The sequence below is a fragment of the Phyllopteryx taeniolatus genome, chromosome 21 (assembly GCF_024500385.1).
Source record: "Phyllopteryx taeniolatus isolate TA_2022b chromosome 21, UOR_Ptae_1.2, whole genome shotgun sequence".
Taxonomy (NCBI): Eukaryota; Metazoa; Chordata; class Actinopteri; order Syngnathiformes; family Syngnathidae; genus Phyllopteryx; species Phyllopteryx taeniolatus.
The window spans coordinates 10,809,682-10,827,220 of NC_084522.1; the positions used below are offsets into that span (position 1 = coordinate 10,809,682).

General features: G+C 41.5%; 1 protein-coding gene across 3 annotated transcripts; it reads left to right on the forward strand.

Moving 5' to 3' along the window:
* The first annotated feature begins 407 nt into the window (after nt 1-407).
* Nucleotides 408-16,883, forward strand: LOC133471382 (chondroitin sulfate proteoglycan 5-like). Of its 3 annotated transcripts, none has more exons than XM_061760856.1 (5): nt 408-953; nt 6,110-6,845; nt 10,722-10,910; nt 12,436-12,598; nt 13,496-15,487. In XM_061760856.1, the coding sequence occupies exons 1-5, from the start codon at nt 866-868 to the stop codon at nt 13,718-13,720; spliced, it is 1,401 nt and encodes a 466-aa protein (XP_061616840.1). In that variant the 5' UTR covers nt 408-865; the 3' UTR covers nt 13,721-15,487. The 3 variants fall into 3 exon arrangements, with proteins under 3 accessions (XP_061616840.1, XP_061616842.1, XP_061616841.1); XM_061760858.1 differs by lacking the exon at nt 13,496-15,487 and adding an exon at nt 16,043-16,883 and having other exon boundaries at nt 419-953; nt 12,436-12,514; XM_061760857.1 differs by lacking the exon at nt 13,496-15,487 and adding an exon at nt 16,043-16,883 and having other exon boundaries at nt 424-953.
* The last annotated feature ends 656 nt before the right edge of the window (nt 16,884-17,539 follow it).

Below are 17,539 nucleotides of genomic sequence, written 5' to 3' on the forward strand. Positions count from 1 at the left end.
TGCATCTTACTGAATCCGTTGTAAAACCTTTCGTCATGTGTGTCTCTAGGTCTGTATTATAGTGCCCCAAGGTGGCCGGGGCACGAATGCCAGAAGGAGCAGCACAATGTCCATTGAATTAAAGTAAAACAAAAAATAAATAAATGCAAAAACTTTAATTCTTTGCATTGTATTTAATTATGCCATGACGGTATGTACAACATTATGGAGTGCTATTTTTATAATTAAAAAACATTGCAAAAATCCGTTTTTGGGAGTGAGGGCTGGGACGGAAATGGCATTTCCATTCATTTCAATGGGGAAAGACGATTTACGATACATTGTTTAAAGTTACGAGCGTGGCCACAATGAACGAATGAATGAAACCAGAAATGTAGCACAGCACCATCTGCTGGGAGAGGCGGTGCACTGCCCTCCCCGGCCCCTAATACCGAGTCCGATGCTATTGTGTGGTGCCTATCGCACAATAAAACAGTAAGAGGATTACCGTGCGCAAGCTTTTGCAACTTGCAGGTCGCGCTGACTTAGTGAGGCTGACCAATTCTCTGTGCGTCGTGCACGCGCAGCCACTTGAACACGCACGGAGGTGGAAGACCGGCGGCTCTCTCGTCTCCGAACCCACCGCCTCATTAAACACTAATCTGCAGAGGCTCGGGCGGCACGCATTTACTACTCCACTCACTACAAGAAAAAGACGCGTTGCTGGCGCGCCAAGGGTGCGGAGGAATAGTGGAACGGCCACTCGGCAAAGCAATGGACCCGAACCAAAGCTGTTGAATGACGCCAGTGTATTGCGCTCCACTATCTGAAGACGAGGATCACGGTAGAGTTGAGCAGCGGAGCGTCAGAGGAAGAAGCCAGCGCGATGGCGTGCAGCTACGGTGACAGCCGCTTGTTGACCTGGCAGGTCCTTCTCACCATCTCCATGGTTCTGATCCCCCTGTCCGCTCACGGTAAGGGCCACCGCGTGCATGCGCTATTATACCGTGTCACACCCAGGCAGTATGTGTCTGTGTCCGTGTATGCGTGTGCGTGAGCGTGAGCGTGGCATGCAACTTGCGTGAATTACATTGCACCTGCAGCATGTCTTTGCATAGGGGAGGGAATTAAGGGCAAGTTTGGTTGCACTGGATGAAAAAAAATGACAACCAGCCTAGAAATATCTTTTTATATAGTCTCTGGCTGTTGGTACAAAAGAAAGGAATTTAACACCGTTTGGGATATTGTCATGGTGTGAGCTGCTCTGAGTGACAAAATGATTGCATGTTGATTTTCATCCTTCAAATGATGATGTCATACACATGCATAAGTGTATTGTTGCGAGTCCACGGTGTGCGTGTCTCCGACAAAAGGCTGGATTAGGTGCACATGCAGTGGCCAAGGCCAATTCTAGTGCAATTTGAATTCCTGAAGGTCCATGGATGCAACCGACCCGTCTCATTTGCATCTCTTGAGACTGGCGGAGGGGGGAGTAGGGGAGGGGGGGGGGGTTGCAAGCCAACCGTAGTTGTAGTAGTGGGAATGAAGGTGTTAAATTGGGTGAATTAGCTTGCAGCCGCTGCCCAGCAACAGGCGGCTCGTGCACGGCGAGGGTCGCAGGGGTTCACATGCACGAGCACCCACCGCCACATCCTTATCACCACCCCTTTTTTCCTCACTGCGCCCCCATGAGTGTCAACTCTGCAGCTTAATGACCAATAATGTATGTGATGTCATATATTGTTACTACAGCAGTGGGCATTTGGCGGAGCATGATGAGATGTTGTAGCTGAAAATGTCAAGTGACCTTCATTTTGCGTTAATGCAACTACAGGAGTTAGTAGTTTTAGACCTAATGGAGACAGTTACCATTTAGGTCATTTTAGGTCACATTTGTGTCACGCTAAGAGACAGGCAGCCAGCCCGCTTCACAATTTTTACAGACTAGAACACAAATGCACGCCATCTTTAATGAACATGTCTATGGCAACAATCCAGACTGCCATCTTGTGTTTCTTCAGTGTGCGTGAATTCTCAGCGCGAGGTCCATCTGCCTTTGTTTCCCCGCGAAGCACGTGAACTGTCACCAAAAGATCAGCGGCATCTCGCACTGCCGACATTTTCCCCCTCACACACGCATGTGAAAAGGATGGGAGAACACAAATTATAGATATTAACTAGGGGTGCATCTAACAATCATTTTACTAATCGATTAATCTATTGATTTTCTCCCGATTAATCTATGAATTGAAGAAAAAACTTGTTTTAAAATTTCCATCCCTTCATTCAAAAACAAGGCATTATTTCAAATTGACAATGCAGAAAATGCACAAACATGAACTGATTGTGATTAAGTTACTGTTTTGATCATTGTTTTCTGAAGTAAAAGGAAATGTTTAAAAATCATAAATCTGATATTTACTGCTGAGAGATTAAAATTTGGGCAATTTTAAGTTAAACAAGGTCTCTATAAAATGTATTGATTATCAAAATAGTTATCGACTCATCAATTAATTCTTGCACCTCAACGATAAACAATAGCCAATTAGGTAGGCTATATCTGTGACTCCCGACCAGTTTTCCATGAGAGATCATCTGGTGCACTCTGGGAAATTATCCAATTTCTTTTAATTGGTCCGAATGTTTTATTTACTACAAATCATTGTTCCTCAATCAATGCCAGCGATGTACAGTGACAGGCAGAACAATTAAATGCTGTACCTCTAGATAGGTACATAATTAACCTGTATATATAATATTTGGTGCTGTGCCGTGAGATTTTTTTTATGTGATATATGTGCCTTGGCTCAATAAAGGTTGGGAAACACTTGGCTAGACATAGCGTACCAAGAAAACGTTGTGCTTTCATAATTAAAATTGTTGTCATTTGTAGTGTTATAAATCATGCAGACCACACAAATCACAAATCATTTGTGAATCATTATAAAACTTAACTGTAATAGCACAACTGTCAAACAGCGGCCTCAGCAACATCACCGTCAAGTGTTGTTTTGCGTGGCCACTTGATCCCGGACAGAGTTTTTAGTGCATACTGTATGCCAGCCAGACTGAGGTTCAGGGTTCGAATGTTGGCCTCGACCTTCCCGAGTGGAGTTTGCATGTTCTCCCGGTGCTGTCGTGGGTCCTCCGAGTACTTCGACTTCCTCCCACATTTAAAAAAACATGCATGTTAGGTACACTGAAGACTGAAGACCTTCTCTTGAGACAAACTTGCCACTCATCTATTGTATTTTCTACACCGCTTGTTTCCCTGTGGGCTATTAAGAGTCTTCAATGAACCTAACATTGGACGTTTTGCGCATGTGGGAGGAAGCCAGAGTACCCGGAGAAAACCCACTCAAGTGCAGAGAGAACATTCAAACTACAAACAGGAAGGCCCAAGCTGACACCCGAACCCAGAACCTCTGTCAGATGTGCTAACCACTCGCTCCCAAAGCAGCTCAGTTGACCATGTTGCAAATTTCCATTTCCTTCCAATAAATTCTATTGAGTGAGAATGGGGATTAAATATCCATCCATCCATCCATTTTCATTACCGCTTATCCTCAGTAGGGTTGCGGGCTGCTGGAGCCTATCTCAGCTATCTTCGGGCGGGGATTAAATATCATTCATTAATTATTAATATGAAAAAAAGGTTGCGTACACACATGGACATTTGCATTCATATTAGGTGTGACTGGTTGGAGTGGTCAAAACAGGGTAGTGGCCATTAATTAGCACTGTGTCCTGCTGTCTTAGCGATGGCTTCTGGGATTGTGTACGAGGACAGCCACCTCCACTCAAGCAGGTTACCATGGTGACAAGAGAAGGTGAAGACAGAGTGGCAGTACAAGGCACAAATCACACTATTTCAAAGAAAGAAATCCAAATGGAAAGCAGGGGGGCTTGTATCTTCAATTTGCTCCTCTTGCTCTTGTAATCTGCCCCATGTTCCATTTAGTTCTTGTAAATGGTTAACACAGCCGGCTGCTAACAGGATGCGACATTTGAGCCTCAACGGAAAACTGATCGGCAAACACCACTTTCAAAGGAAATAGTTTCGGTGGAACATCTCTCTCAAAGACTTTCACTCCACCTCACTTTTTTTTTTTCTTTCCCAGAGCTGAAGTTGGCAGAAATCACTTAGTGTGAGGCTGGCTGATTGATTAAAAAACAAGAGCAGCAGCAGCAAACACTGGATTCTGTGTTTCTGCTATAGCACCCTTGCTTCTCTCCTCCTTTCAACCTGCCACCTCTTTGCATCTCACCATGGCAACCGCGCTGTGTGCGCCCGCGAGTGTGCATGTGTGTGTGAGACTCTCGTGCTTCCGCGGCCGCCGCTGAGGTTTCGTGCCTGCAGGCACGTTCGGATGGTTTTAACATCAGCAATGAATGGTGTGCCGGACAATGAGCTGCAGTCTCAATGGACACAGACACACAGATAGACAGACAGACGTCCAGCCAAGCGCTCAATTGAGTTTTGCTGTTATGTGCCGGACATTGTGGAGAAGTGTCCTCTTGAAATTCAATTAACTGGGAACATTATCACCTATTTAACACTACTTCTCCCATAACTCATTCACTGCTGTGGACGTTTACTGCCACCGATTTATATTGCTAATATAATATTAGCGGCAATTTCACTGTTCTGCTTGAAATGTTTCTTTACACAAAAAGCTCATTTTGTCCGCTGGTCAGAAGCTGGAGTTTTTGGTGGAACCAACACATGTTAAGTCGCCGGTCATCGTACTGAGGATAAGCGGTACAGAAAATGGTACAGATGGATTTCACATTGATTTGAAAATGAAGTTAATTTATTAATACAAAGTTAGCAAGCATACATACATGCAGCATCACTACATACAATATGGGAGCTATACTGTAAAGAATCTGCCTTTACAATGCAGAGCTATGATTGACAGTCGTACGTGTAATAGGAGCTGTTTAATATTAGCCCGCTTCTGTTGCTAAAAAAGGTATAATGCAATACGTTCTACACACTTTACAATCATTTGTAAAGGGCCATTTTTGATGACTGTTGGATTGTATCTCGTGCAGGTGTACCTAATAAGCGTCTGTTTGTCTGCCTCTGAAGCCCAGTGGATGTTTTTTGTGTGTGTGCCCGACCAGGCGGCCTCTAACCTATGCTTCCAAATCCTAATCTACGTAATCCTCACCCAGTCTTGGTCACCAGAGCACATTAGTCAGTCAGTCAGTGTGTCTAATCCTGCATTGTCACACTTTGATTACACTGCAGTCTTGAACTCCTCTTTGGCTGTCCTTTACAGCAAATTGCTTGACCTTTGAACCGCTAAACTACACGTATTTGTTCGCCGAGTCAACTATTTTTTTTCTTTTTTTCTTACAAATCAGCTTTCTCATCATGGGGAAGACTGACTTTCTAATACTAGAGTCCATACGCAGATTTCCCATAGCCTGGGGCAGCCTTGAGGCAAACCTTCTGAATATTAATAAGTTGATTTTACACTTATTTGTCAGGATAAATGGATAAAAGAATAAATGGAGATCGACTGGATGGATGGATGGATGGATCTTGTGTCGTTTTATTGTCCTATTAAGTCAATACGGTCTGCTGTCTGCCTTTTACTTACTGTCCCTCACACAAGTTTAAAAACCAAAGGTGATAGAGCCTTGCAATACATTACTCCCAAACCATTTGAGCTCAGAGCTGCCTTATCTGTGGACATTTTTAAAAAGTAGTTAAAAATACATTTATTATTAGGCTCCTGGCAAGACTTGATTGTTTTGTTTAGTTTTTCTCACAAAGCATTTTGTGAGTCCTTAAAAAGGGACAAATGAAGTCAGTCAGTGATTCAGTCGGGTTCCAAAAGGGTCGAAAAAAGTTCCAGCAAATTACCATAAGGTTTCCAGTAAATCTCCATGGGAAGTTAAGATGGCAAATTTCAGAAATAAAAGAAAACTAGATTGAAGTTTTCCGCATTAAGAGCCGACCTTCAATTTTGTATATTCCTGGTTTCTTCCCATGCATTCCATTAGAATTCCTTTAATTCCTGTTAATTCCCATGGAAAGTTTTGCAACCCTCGTGACCAGATAGAGAGCCTTCATGAAGAACAACTGCCTAATTTGTCATTTGGTTTCAATTGGCAGGGAGGCATTCGATGACCAGGCGTCATCATCACCGTAACCAGTCATCCATCAACCGGGAAGCCTTGAATGCCAGAATGGTGCTAAGTGATGACTCAGCAGAGAGAGACCACCTGATAGAAGCGGGGCACCCCGCTTTTTCCAAACATCACCACTCCCATAAACAGGTCCATCCAGATCCGGATCCCGTGGGGGAGGAGCTGACTGCAGGAGGAGCAGGACCGGATCAGCCCGGGAACCCCCTGTCTGATGACATTATCACCGTGGAGTTCCACCGTCCAACGCCGGAGATTGTACCATCGGATCTTGATCTTAATGGAGCCAAAATTCCAAAACCCCAAAAGCAAAAAGGAAGCAGCCCCACAGCTTGGACGCTCTCTGACTTTTACGACTACCTGTCGCCTGATGACGATCTCTCGGCATCCGCCCCCACCCAAGAGCCGGAGCCCTCCCCTTCACCCCCGGCCGACATGGAGGATGAGAATCCCCTCTTGGCTGGTGCTCCTGTCAATGTGAAGCCTGCAATGGCGAACAAGCCAACTCCACCTGCCCAGCCCAAGCCAGAGCCGGACAATAGTGAGGACATGAGCTTTGGTGGCGCCGTGGGGAACGACGGGTGCAGGCTGGGCTTCGTGCGCTCTGGTCCCGGGATGTGTCTATCTCAGTGTGACGTTGAACCCAATTTCTGCTTCAACGAAGGAGTGTGCACTGTTGTGGCAGGAGTGGGAGCTTTCTGCAGGTAATAAACACAAACACACATTTACATATCGTAGCTCCAAAATCACTGATTTTCAGGAAATAAAAAAAAAAGCCATCTTGCTTGAATTACCAAACACGGCATCGTTCAAGTTGGTATTTGTCTTTCACATTCCGTTGCGCACCAACAGTAACACAACACCGCCGCAAAATAATATTAAATTGCTAATTTAATACGCTAAAAAATGACACTGTCATTGATTAAAATGCCATGGACACATCCACGCTACCAACCGTGTACAACAAGTCTGCACGCAAGCCAACCCTCCGACCAGACAAAAAGATTTTAATAGTTCACAAAAGCAAACAACTGTTGTACATCATCTTCCCAAACACTTTTCAAAGGTGTTAGAGCCATGAGTGATGGAATCAAATAAAACAATTAGCTGACTGAGCAATGTAATGGGTGAAAATGAATCTGCACTTACCTTCGTGGCTGACCAGTTTATGCTGCACCAAAGCGTTACCGGTAATTCAAATGTATCTCATGCAACTATTTTCTCTCGTTATTGTCTAAAAAAAACACCCACACTCTCAATCTTGAGGCGACATAATGCCCTATGGCTCCTGCAGAGTAAGAGAAGAGGCAGCGTTTCACAAAACGTCTTAGACAGTTAAGTGTTTTCAAGCTATTTTCATCACTTTCAATTGGTTAATGTGTAAAAACAATCAGACGACATGGAGACAGACCAAGTATTGATTTGTGAAAAAATATGAAAGAGACCATATTTGGACATATGGGGTTTGTGCCAAACAGTGACGATATGTAGCATGCAACATAATCGTTTCTGAAGTATTTTTCAGGTATGTTTATTTTACTCATTTATACTTGCAGTATTTATTTTTCTGACAACTTTTTACTTTTCCTCCCTTTATTAGAAAATAATTCTTTCTACTCCTTACATTGTCAAAATAGATTTATTCCTTTTTTTCACCCTCCACAGATGACAACACGATGTAAAAAAAAAAAAAAAGACGTACATAGAAAGAGATAAAGTCAACCACGGTTGAGATCTTGATTGGTCGAAATCTTGGGAAATTATAAGGCGGAAAAAACAGGGACAGCAGTGACATGAAGGAACTTGAACCAAGGAGCATTAACAACAATAACACAACAGATTCGGAGAAGCAAGATATTCCTCATACAAGGCCTTATTGAGGAGAACTGGTTGATGGTGGTGCCTCCAAGAAATCATTGGTGAATGAGTCGAGTTTAAATCCTCTGTCTAATCTGGAAAAAAAAAAAAAATAAAATACATAAAACAATGATGGTGTATTTTTTTTCAGTTGTTAGCTTTAGCTAATTTACCATTTTCTGTTACTCAGTTCACAACATTTGTAAAGCTATGGTAACGTGTTGTTTAGATAGCCTATACTGTAAATCTTAGCCAGCACAAGCTTGGTCTTGAACAAACAACATGCGACATAACATGATTTGTTTTTTCTTCTTCTTCTCATTATGATCACCATGTAAGTTAATAAAAGAGGGAAAGTATTTTGTTGGCAGGTAAGTTTAAAAAAAAAAACTTCTTATCATTGTGCAAAACAGCTATTTTCTATAACTGACAGTAACAATTCATTTCAGTCTTATTTTCTTTTCCTTCTACTTAAGTACAGTGTGAGTACTTTTGCCACATCTGCAAATTGCATGTGAATGTCAGTATAGTCTTTTATTGGGCAAGGAACCGTTTTTGGTAAGACAACAATAACCGTACGCAACATGGAATGTGTGGAGCATTTGGGTAAATTGGGGTCCTGGTGGGCAATGGTGAGGAGGGGTGCATTGTTGATGCTTTCCCAAATTTAATTTCTAATCCAGAGCAGGATTTCCAATATGTTTGTTCACGAAAGCAAAAGAAAAGATTGAGGACACCATTAGGTCATACTCATACTGACAGAAGGCCGGATTAATGTGTCATGAAGATCACAGCAGGGTCACTAAAAAGGATAAGTATGCACTTTGAAGACAGGAGATAAAGAGGGTTTGTTTCCATATAGGCTGCAGTGGGCTCACACTAACATTGACTCACGATGTATCACTGAGTTGGCAATATGGTATGAGCAAAGGACAAAACACGTAGTCATACAATACTGTGTCTAGATGGCACCATCTGTGCTGTCTAACAATGACTAATCTCTTTGTTTCTGCTGAGTAATAGCACAAAAACTCACCCATACGTGTATTAATAGGGAACTAAGCTCAAATAGATCATACGTGCCAGCACTTCCCTCACTCTGCGGGAGCCGTGCAGCATTAAGTCGCCTCAAGATGGAGAGTCTGTTTTTTATTTTTTATTTTTTTGACAAGTACTTAGGGTAGATCCATTTGAATAAGCCTGTTTTGTTAAACATGGATTGCTGTTATGCTTCTGTAGGAACTTGAACTGTGTTAGCATCAATAGTAAGTGTGCAGATTCATGTTTGCTTATTAAGGTGCTCGTTGTATTATTTATGGCATCACCCATAACTATATAACCTTTGAAAAGTAGTTGGTTGGCTGTTGTGAGTGGCTGACGCGAGTCGCTAGCCTAGCAGCTTGCGCGAGTGGTCAGCGGCCGGCCTGGGTGAGTTGCCCTTTGAAATACCATTGTAATTAATGAGTGTAATAAATGTGCGATTTATTCATTTTTTTATTTTGCATATTCAATTAGCAGTTAACACAATTTTGTGGTGATGCTTGTGCGCAACTGTATACGTCTGCAATATAAGTTATTATAACAACTTAGACGATGCAGTGTTTCTTTTCCTGAAAACTAGTGATTCTGGAGATGCGAGGATTCTGCCCAACAGCGACGATATACAGTGCAGAATGTTGATGCTGAACATTTACTCACTCTGTATGCTTTTCTTAGTAAATAAAGCTGCATAATAAGCAGGATCTGGCAAATACTTAACTAGACATTACATTTTGGCGAATTCACACTCTATTTTGTAGGATAAATACTTTTTAGATTTAAATAAATGGCAGTTGATAAAAAAAAGATATGAACATTTCAGTTTTGATATCTTGGGTTTAGTCCCCCTTCATAGGGGACATATTATGGCCATTTTTGGAAATTGTTGGAAAGCGTTAGGCCTCTGGAATTCCTGCCCGCCCATCCAGTGTGAAATTACACAACCAAATGTTTTAAAGTGTCAGTAAGCAAGCTGTTCAGAATTTGGCCAGATTGTGTCATCACAAGTTCTGTGTTTGGCAATGTGCAGCACCCTAACTGACGAGTATGATTTGCCGGCTTGGTGACAAAGTGCCAAATCCATGAGTAAGAATACTGTCAATGCGTTTACTCTTTCAGTGTCTTTTTTTAACGTTTAATATTAGATTATTGTCATTGCACAACATAGAACGAAATGTATATGCATCTCAAGGCAGGAGTCATATAATAAATAAGTAAAATGATTACGGTAATGATAAATAAATGCAATTCAGTCACTCATACTGCCGAGCTGCTACCAGACTGCAACAACGTTTCATGAGAGCGTGTCACAGTCATCTCAGATCTGTTTAAATGTAAGGGGGAAAAAATGCAGAATATGTCTCCTACTGTGCTGGTGGCCATGTTTGCAACCACACATTGAATCTGTTGCACGCACATGGCACATATGCAAATGGACATACACATACACTGATCCTTTGAGCTCATTAAGGGTTAGGCTGCAGGGAGAATCCCTGCTTTGGCAGACAGATCTCAGGACACCATCAGCCTTCTCAGCCTCTCTCATGCTAATATGTTGAACGCTGTAGCCACAAACAAGCAAGTCACTGGTCCGAGCTACTGCTGCGCAATCATGTGTAATGGCACACACTGCTGTCTTAACGGTATTGGTTTCTCGCCTGATTTCTTTGTGTTCACGCATCCAGGTGCAATGTGCAGGACTACATCTGGAACAAAGGCACGCGCTGTGACTGGGCCATCACCGAGTTCCAGGTGATGAGTACGGTGGTGGGCGTGGTCTCTGTAGCGTTCCTCCTTCTCTTCATGATCATCGTGTTCTTCGCCAAGAGGCTGCACCGCCTCAAGAACGAGAACAAGCGCCTTCACAAACGCAGGTGTGTGTTTGTTGAATGTGGACAAAAAAAAAAAAAAAAAAAAACTAACGCAGTTGTGCCTTGAGATATGAGAGACCCGACTTATCCATTTTTCGAGCCATCGATCGGCCAATTTTGCTTTGACTTCAACTCAATTCAATTCAATTCACAATTCAGCTGCAGTTGGGCAATAGTGAACAATTCATAAAAAAAGTAAGCTTCCAGTTTCCTGTCAAACTAAACATCAAACAAAAATAATTACAAATTATGAATTTAAAACAACCACATGCTTTGCCTTTGGAAAGTCCGATGAGTGTAATGCTAACAGATAATGCAAAACACTTGCTAACAATAGTCAAGGTTTTAGAAGCAACGGGTATTTGAACAAACTGTGGAGCAACACGTGTAGACCGATAATATATCCATCCATCCATCCATTTTCTGAGCCGCTTCTCCTCACTAGGGTCGCGGGCATGCTGGAGCCTATCCCAGCTATCTTCGGGCAGGAGGCGGGGTACACCCTGAACTGGTTGCCAGCCAATCGCAGACCGATAATATAGTACTATAATATTTACAGGGATAAAAAAAAATAATAATAATAATTATATATATATATATATATATATATATATATATATATAGTTTGCATGTTCTCCCCGTGCCTGCGTGGGTTTTCTCCGGGCACTCCGGTTTCCTCCCACATCCCAAAAAACATGCATTAATTGGAGACTCTAAATTGCCCGTAGGCATGACTGTGAGTGCGAATGGTTGTTTGTTTGTATGCGCCCTGCGATTGGCTGGCAACCAGTTCAGGGTGTACCCCGCCTCCTGCCCGATGACAGCTGGGATAGGCTCCAGCACGCCCGCGACCCTAGTGAGGAGAAGCGGCTCAGAAAATGGATGGATGGATGGATGTATATATATGTAGTACTAAAGTAAAGTACAACTCTAAATTGCCCGTAGGTGTGAATGTGAGTGCGAATGGTTGTTTGTTTGTTTGTGCCCTGCGATTGGCTGGCGACCAGTTCAGGGTGTACCCCGCCTCCTGCCCGATGACAGCTGGGATAGGCTCCAGCACGCCCGCGACCCTAGTAAGGAGAAGCGGTTCACAAAACGGATGAATGGATGGATGGAAGTAAAGTACAGATAATGAAGTATTCCTACTTCATTACTTCCCATCACTGGACTAGCCCAAAAATTAGGTACACTTGCACAATCTAATAACATAATAAAAATACTGTCATTATAAAGGTGTATGTATACTAAGTTATTATGGTTACTGTATTATTATGCTAGTGTAGCACTAAAACTCCCTCTCAGTTTGATGCAGTTCCACATCGTTTCACTACATATTTTTTAATTAATATGCAGTAGTACTGATAAAATGATATCACTATTACTATGCTACTTAAACTAGATTAAGACAATTCAATTTAAAATTACAAATGATACATAAACGATCAAATGTATTGTACGATATGAATTTGGTGGCACATTTGTTTGAAAATGCTATTATCATTGGTCACATCTGTGGTTTCCCCTCCAGTAAGTACCGTCCACAGAGCACCGAGCCACAGACGGACGGCCTCTCGGTTTCCACCACCGCTGACGGCTCGCAGCCAAACGTAAGGAAATTGTGCGACTCTCCTCCGCCCGTGCCCCAAGCTCACACTCACAACCTGGCGTACTATGACAACATTATCTGTCAGGTATGCCCCACCTTTCCTCATGTTTACGCTCCACCCTTTCTCCTTCCATTCGTCACTCTCTTTGACTTCTCTCTCTGTCCTCCGCTCTCACTTTTCTCCCCATTTACCTCTACTGTATATCTCATGGTTCATTATGTTGTATCCTATGTGCTTGCTTGGTGTGTCTTTCCACAACTACTGTATGCATGCTTGCTTATATCCTCACCAAAAGCGTAGAGATTTATACGTGCACCTTACCCTGCTAAATAAGGAAAGCTCACCTCCAACTGTTCACTATAAATGCCGTATATTTGAAGTCAATTTATTTCATTAGGTCAATTCAAAAAGTGAAACTCATATACAGTGTTATATAGATTGACTACACACAAAGTGAAAAATTGTATGATTTGATTTTTTATGAAAAAAAATTATAATTACAGCTCACAACCATCGAACAACCCACAATTCAGCATCTCATGAAATTCAAATATAGTATCACAGAAAAAATGAATCACAATGATTTTTTTAAATATATAAATTAGGAAAGATTTGGCCTTCTGAAAAATATTTTCCTGTGTGTTCTCTATTATCTGTATAATGTATGAGTTTCACTGTTTGAATTGAACTACTTAATATTCTGATATTCAAAACGATAGAGATACACCTGTATATGTTTATACAATACACACTCACACACACACATATATATATATATATATATATATATATATATATATATATATATATATATATATATATATATATATATATATATATATATGTTTGTGTGTGTGTGCGTATACACAATATACAGACATACAACATATACACACACACACACATACACAGACATATACTGTAGGATTATGTATGTATGGATGTATCCTTATGGCTTTTTACACTCACTGATTCCCTCAGAGGCCATCACCAACCACCTTTACCTGGGAATTTAAACCCAGAAACTCTTATAACCACTACCAGGTAAGCGGAGCGGAATATCCACATTGGTTGCCATATCCCCCTCCACCCCGACCCGGCTTCGCTTTGTCCTATCCAGATATTAAATGCCACATTTTGACACTCCGTGCAAACCTTCCGGCCCACAACAATGTCTTGCATCGATCTTGTTGTTGCTGGAGGTAGCTACAGTACTTTAATATCCTATTGAATCGTGGAATGATTAATCACCTGCTGCTAGGCTCTCTGCAATCAATTGTTCAGCACAAATACACTGTAAGGTCCCTCACCCGCTGTAGCTGAACGCCTTTGCAGCTTCCAAGCTGTTTTGTTTTACCAAATTCCCTGCTATGGCTTGTGCATGTATTGCTTCCCTAAGCTACATTTTGTATTGGAATGTTTGCGCGTACTGGAAAGTAGAAATGTATGGTTGTAGATCAACACATGTATCCCACTGGATGCCACACACACACACACACATGCACAATATAATAACGAATAATAAGGTAATGTAACGTAACGTAACGTAACATAACGTAATGTAACCCTACGAACAAAGGGGCAGTTTATGAGCCCTTAATGTGAACTCACTATTTGGCAATTAGGAAGTCAGTCTTGCTTTAATCTAATATTATCCAATGATTTATGGCATTTTATTGTTTTAAGTATTGAAAAAATATATTAAGTGGTACCAAAAATGTAACTATAATGACTTCCTCAAAATGACATTTTTGTCCCAAGCACTGTTATGAAAATAGAACTTGGGCCTGCACACAAAAATCTGCCAAAACATTATAGCCATTAATCCAACACTGTAGCCTGGTGGGATACAGATGTGCGCCTTCGTCGTGCTTTAGTTTAGTTGAACATCGCAGGGATCAACAGATGTCAACATGCTTAAAACTTTTGGATGTGATAATGCGTGATGGGAGAGGACATTTAGAAAGTAGTGTCCGGCCGCTGCGTGTGCGACCAATCGATGGTGGCCCACTTAGCGCCTGCTGTGACTGTGACCTTCAGCTGTCTGTGACATGGCGATCAATGAACGACCTCAACGAGCTGACACATGCAGATGCACACGGCCTCTAATTTCCACTCACTGTCGTCACATGAGCACAACTTAAGAGTATACTGAGCAACATAACCTTGTAGGTTACATTTAAAGAGAATAACCATATTAGGCTGATATATGACAATATAACATAACCTTATGGTAAACTAAATGTTATGTTATATATCATGAAATAAATAATACAAATGGAGAGGGGGCAGGAAAATGGTGAGAGAAAGTGTAAAAAAATGCAGAAGTTCACTATTATAATTGTTATTAAAAGGTCTGTACGGTCATCTTTCTACCATCACAATGCTAAAACAATATTGCATTGATGACAAAATGACCTCTTTACAAAAATAATAATGCTTAGTTTTCAGTGACATGTCAGAGAGGTACCGTATAATAGCACATTGTTCCTATTGTAGCTAAAAAAAACAAATACTTTGAAAACATTGAAAAGCCCTGTGAAGATACATTGCATTAAAAAAGAAAAAAGCTAACCAAAAGTACATACAGTAGATACAGTACACCCCTGGGTACCAAGCATTGCAACCCTGCAAACTACTGTGCCACTACAAACGACAACATTATTTCACACTATACATATTTACATTACACTGTGTGTAAAGGCAAATTTCCTTTATTGGATCTCATTAGCTTGTGCAGCTGTACCTAATGTGCGTAAGCTATTAAACAGATATGAACTTTCTGCCTATTGCACAAACTGCATATAGAGTGGATGGAAAAAAAAAAACAGTCGACACACTCCTGCTAAATTGCCAAGTTTTTCTGAGATAAAAGCAAATAGACCAAAATAAATCGAAACTTTCAAAACGTTTTCCACCATAATGTGACCTACAACCTGTACAGCGCAACTGAAAAAAAGAAGTAAAAATATACAAATGTCAGGAAAAGCCTACTAGAACATCTGAACTTTATTTGCGGTTATTCAGAGGCACTTTTAATGGTGGCAGGTGTCTGCCGACTCCCATTTAACGTGAGTTTGAATGTGATTCGTTAATTCTGAACACAGCCACGTACTCAGTTATAAGAGGGTGGGCACACTGAGTTGTTTTGTTTTTATTTCTCCTTTAGAATTTATTTATTTATTCACATAAAAAAAATGTAAAAATAAGTTTTGAAATGATTTGTCTTGGTCTTTTTTTTTTTTACAACACAAAAACCTGGCATTTGAACAGGGGGTGTGTAGACTTCTCATGCCCACTGTACATATTGTATAATTTCAGCATTTCTACACGCCAATAAAAAGTGAAACCAAAATTCTAAACATACTATTAAATGAATATGCAGAATAACTATTTGAAGTCATACAAATACAGTATGTGTTTACACTCTTAGCATAAAACCGCGAGGACCTGATGTACATCAAACCTGCCTTCGTCGTGCCCTTTTTGTTTTGAGCTGTGCTAAAAATGAAGTCAACTTCCCAACAGGATGACCCCCAGAAGCAGGAGGACCCCGCCAAGTCCCCCCAACCTAAGGAAGAGGGCGCCATGAACATCCTCAACTCGCATTCCCCCAAACACGAGAACAACCGGCCAAACTCTGTGGTCCACGACCGCAGCCCCAACCACACAGACGACAACACCGAGGTAAACGTGCTCCCCAACAACCTGGTATGAAATCAAAACGCACCCGTCTGGAGCACCCAAGAGCACACACGGCAATGAGTTTAACATTGTTTACACCTTGCAAAGAGCACACTGTGTATCCTCTACAGTATAATCAAGCCCCCAAGTTAAAGTAAGCACACACTGAATCGAAGGATACATGTTTACAAGGCTTACATAGCGGCCCCGTCTCCTCACTTTCCTCTATCCACTTTGAACTAATGACTGACCTTTCCTCGCTTCTGACGCCCCTGCCTTGGCTTTCGGCCAATGAACTCCATTGTCCATTGTCTCCCATTCCGTCCTCCCCGCCTCCTCACCTGTGCTCGGCCTCGCCTAACCGTCCCTCTCCGCTCGCATGCATCGGTGTTAATCAAAGTGAAGTGTCTGAAAATATTTGCAAAAGTCACAAAAAATGTGGAAATTAAGTGTATCTGTGCTTGCAACTTTTCATGTTCGGCATTTCTAATAAGTGTCTAGATTAAATGACGTCAAAGTATTTGCTTGAGTCAATATTGGAATCTCTCTATATATGAAACACGCTGTGTCTTGGTTTTCAATGTGATTTCTAATACTTTTATGTACTTGAGGTTCTTTTGTACTTTTTTGGCTATACATGGAGGATTATAGTTAACAGTTGTGGGAATAAATCTTTTTCATTTTATCCAACTTGTCCCTGTGTTTTGCTCTACTTTCCCTGCGGCGTCTCTCTTTGTCTGCATGTCTGCTCACGAAGCTAACGGCCGCCCAGCTGCTCCCTCGCTAATAATAACCGAACGCTCCACTGACCCCGCTTTTGTGTTACTGTAGGCTGCTCACACACACACACACACACACACACACACACACACACGCACACACTCACACACTCACACAAAGTGCCCATTCAGCACCATGGACAGCCCCTTGCCTATTAGAATTCCATAGGCGCTTGAAATATACACTCACCCGGCCAGTACATCAACGACACTTGCACATTCCAATGGGATCCAATACAAAAGGTGTAAAATTAAATAAATAAATACATCTGCTTTACAAACGTAATAGTAAGTTATATGTACATTTAAAAATCAAATAAAGATGGAGGAGGGGAAAAATACTTATAAATACACAAACTGTATAGTACACAAATAAATGTGCAGTAGTTTTACATAGTGTAAGAGAATATTGTATCTAGAAGAGGGTTGTGCCAACTTTTTCTGCTGAGGGCCAAATACAAAAAAATTGGGAAGGAAGAGGGGGGTGGGGGGGCACTTCACCTTGCATTTATTTATTTAAACGCATTTAAATTAAAAAAAGAAAAAATCTAGATATTGGTTT

What these genes read in the sequence shown, in the direction of transcription:
- LOC133471382 (XM_061760856.1), top strand. Translation starts at nt 866, where the DNA reads ATGGCGTGCAGCTACGGTGACAGCCGCTTGTTGACCTGGCAGGTCCTT. An exon ending in AAGCGCCTTCACAAACGCAG is followed by an intron (nt 10,911 to 12,435) that starts GTGTGTGTTTGT and finishes TTTCCCCTCCAG; the next exon opens with TAAGTACCGTCCACAGAGCA. An exon ending in ATGACAACATTATCTGTCAG is followed by an intron (nt 12,599 to 13,495) that starts GTATGCCCCACC and finishes TGATTCCCTCAG; the next exon opens with AGGCCATCACCAACCACCTT.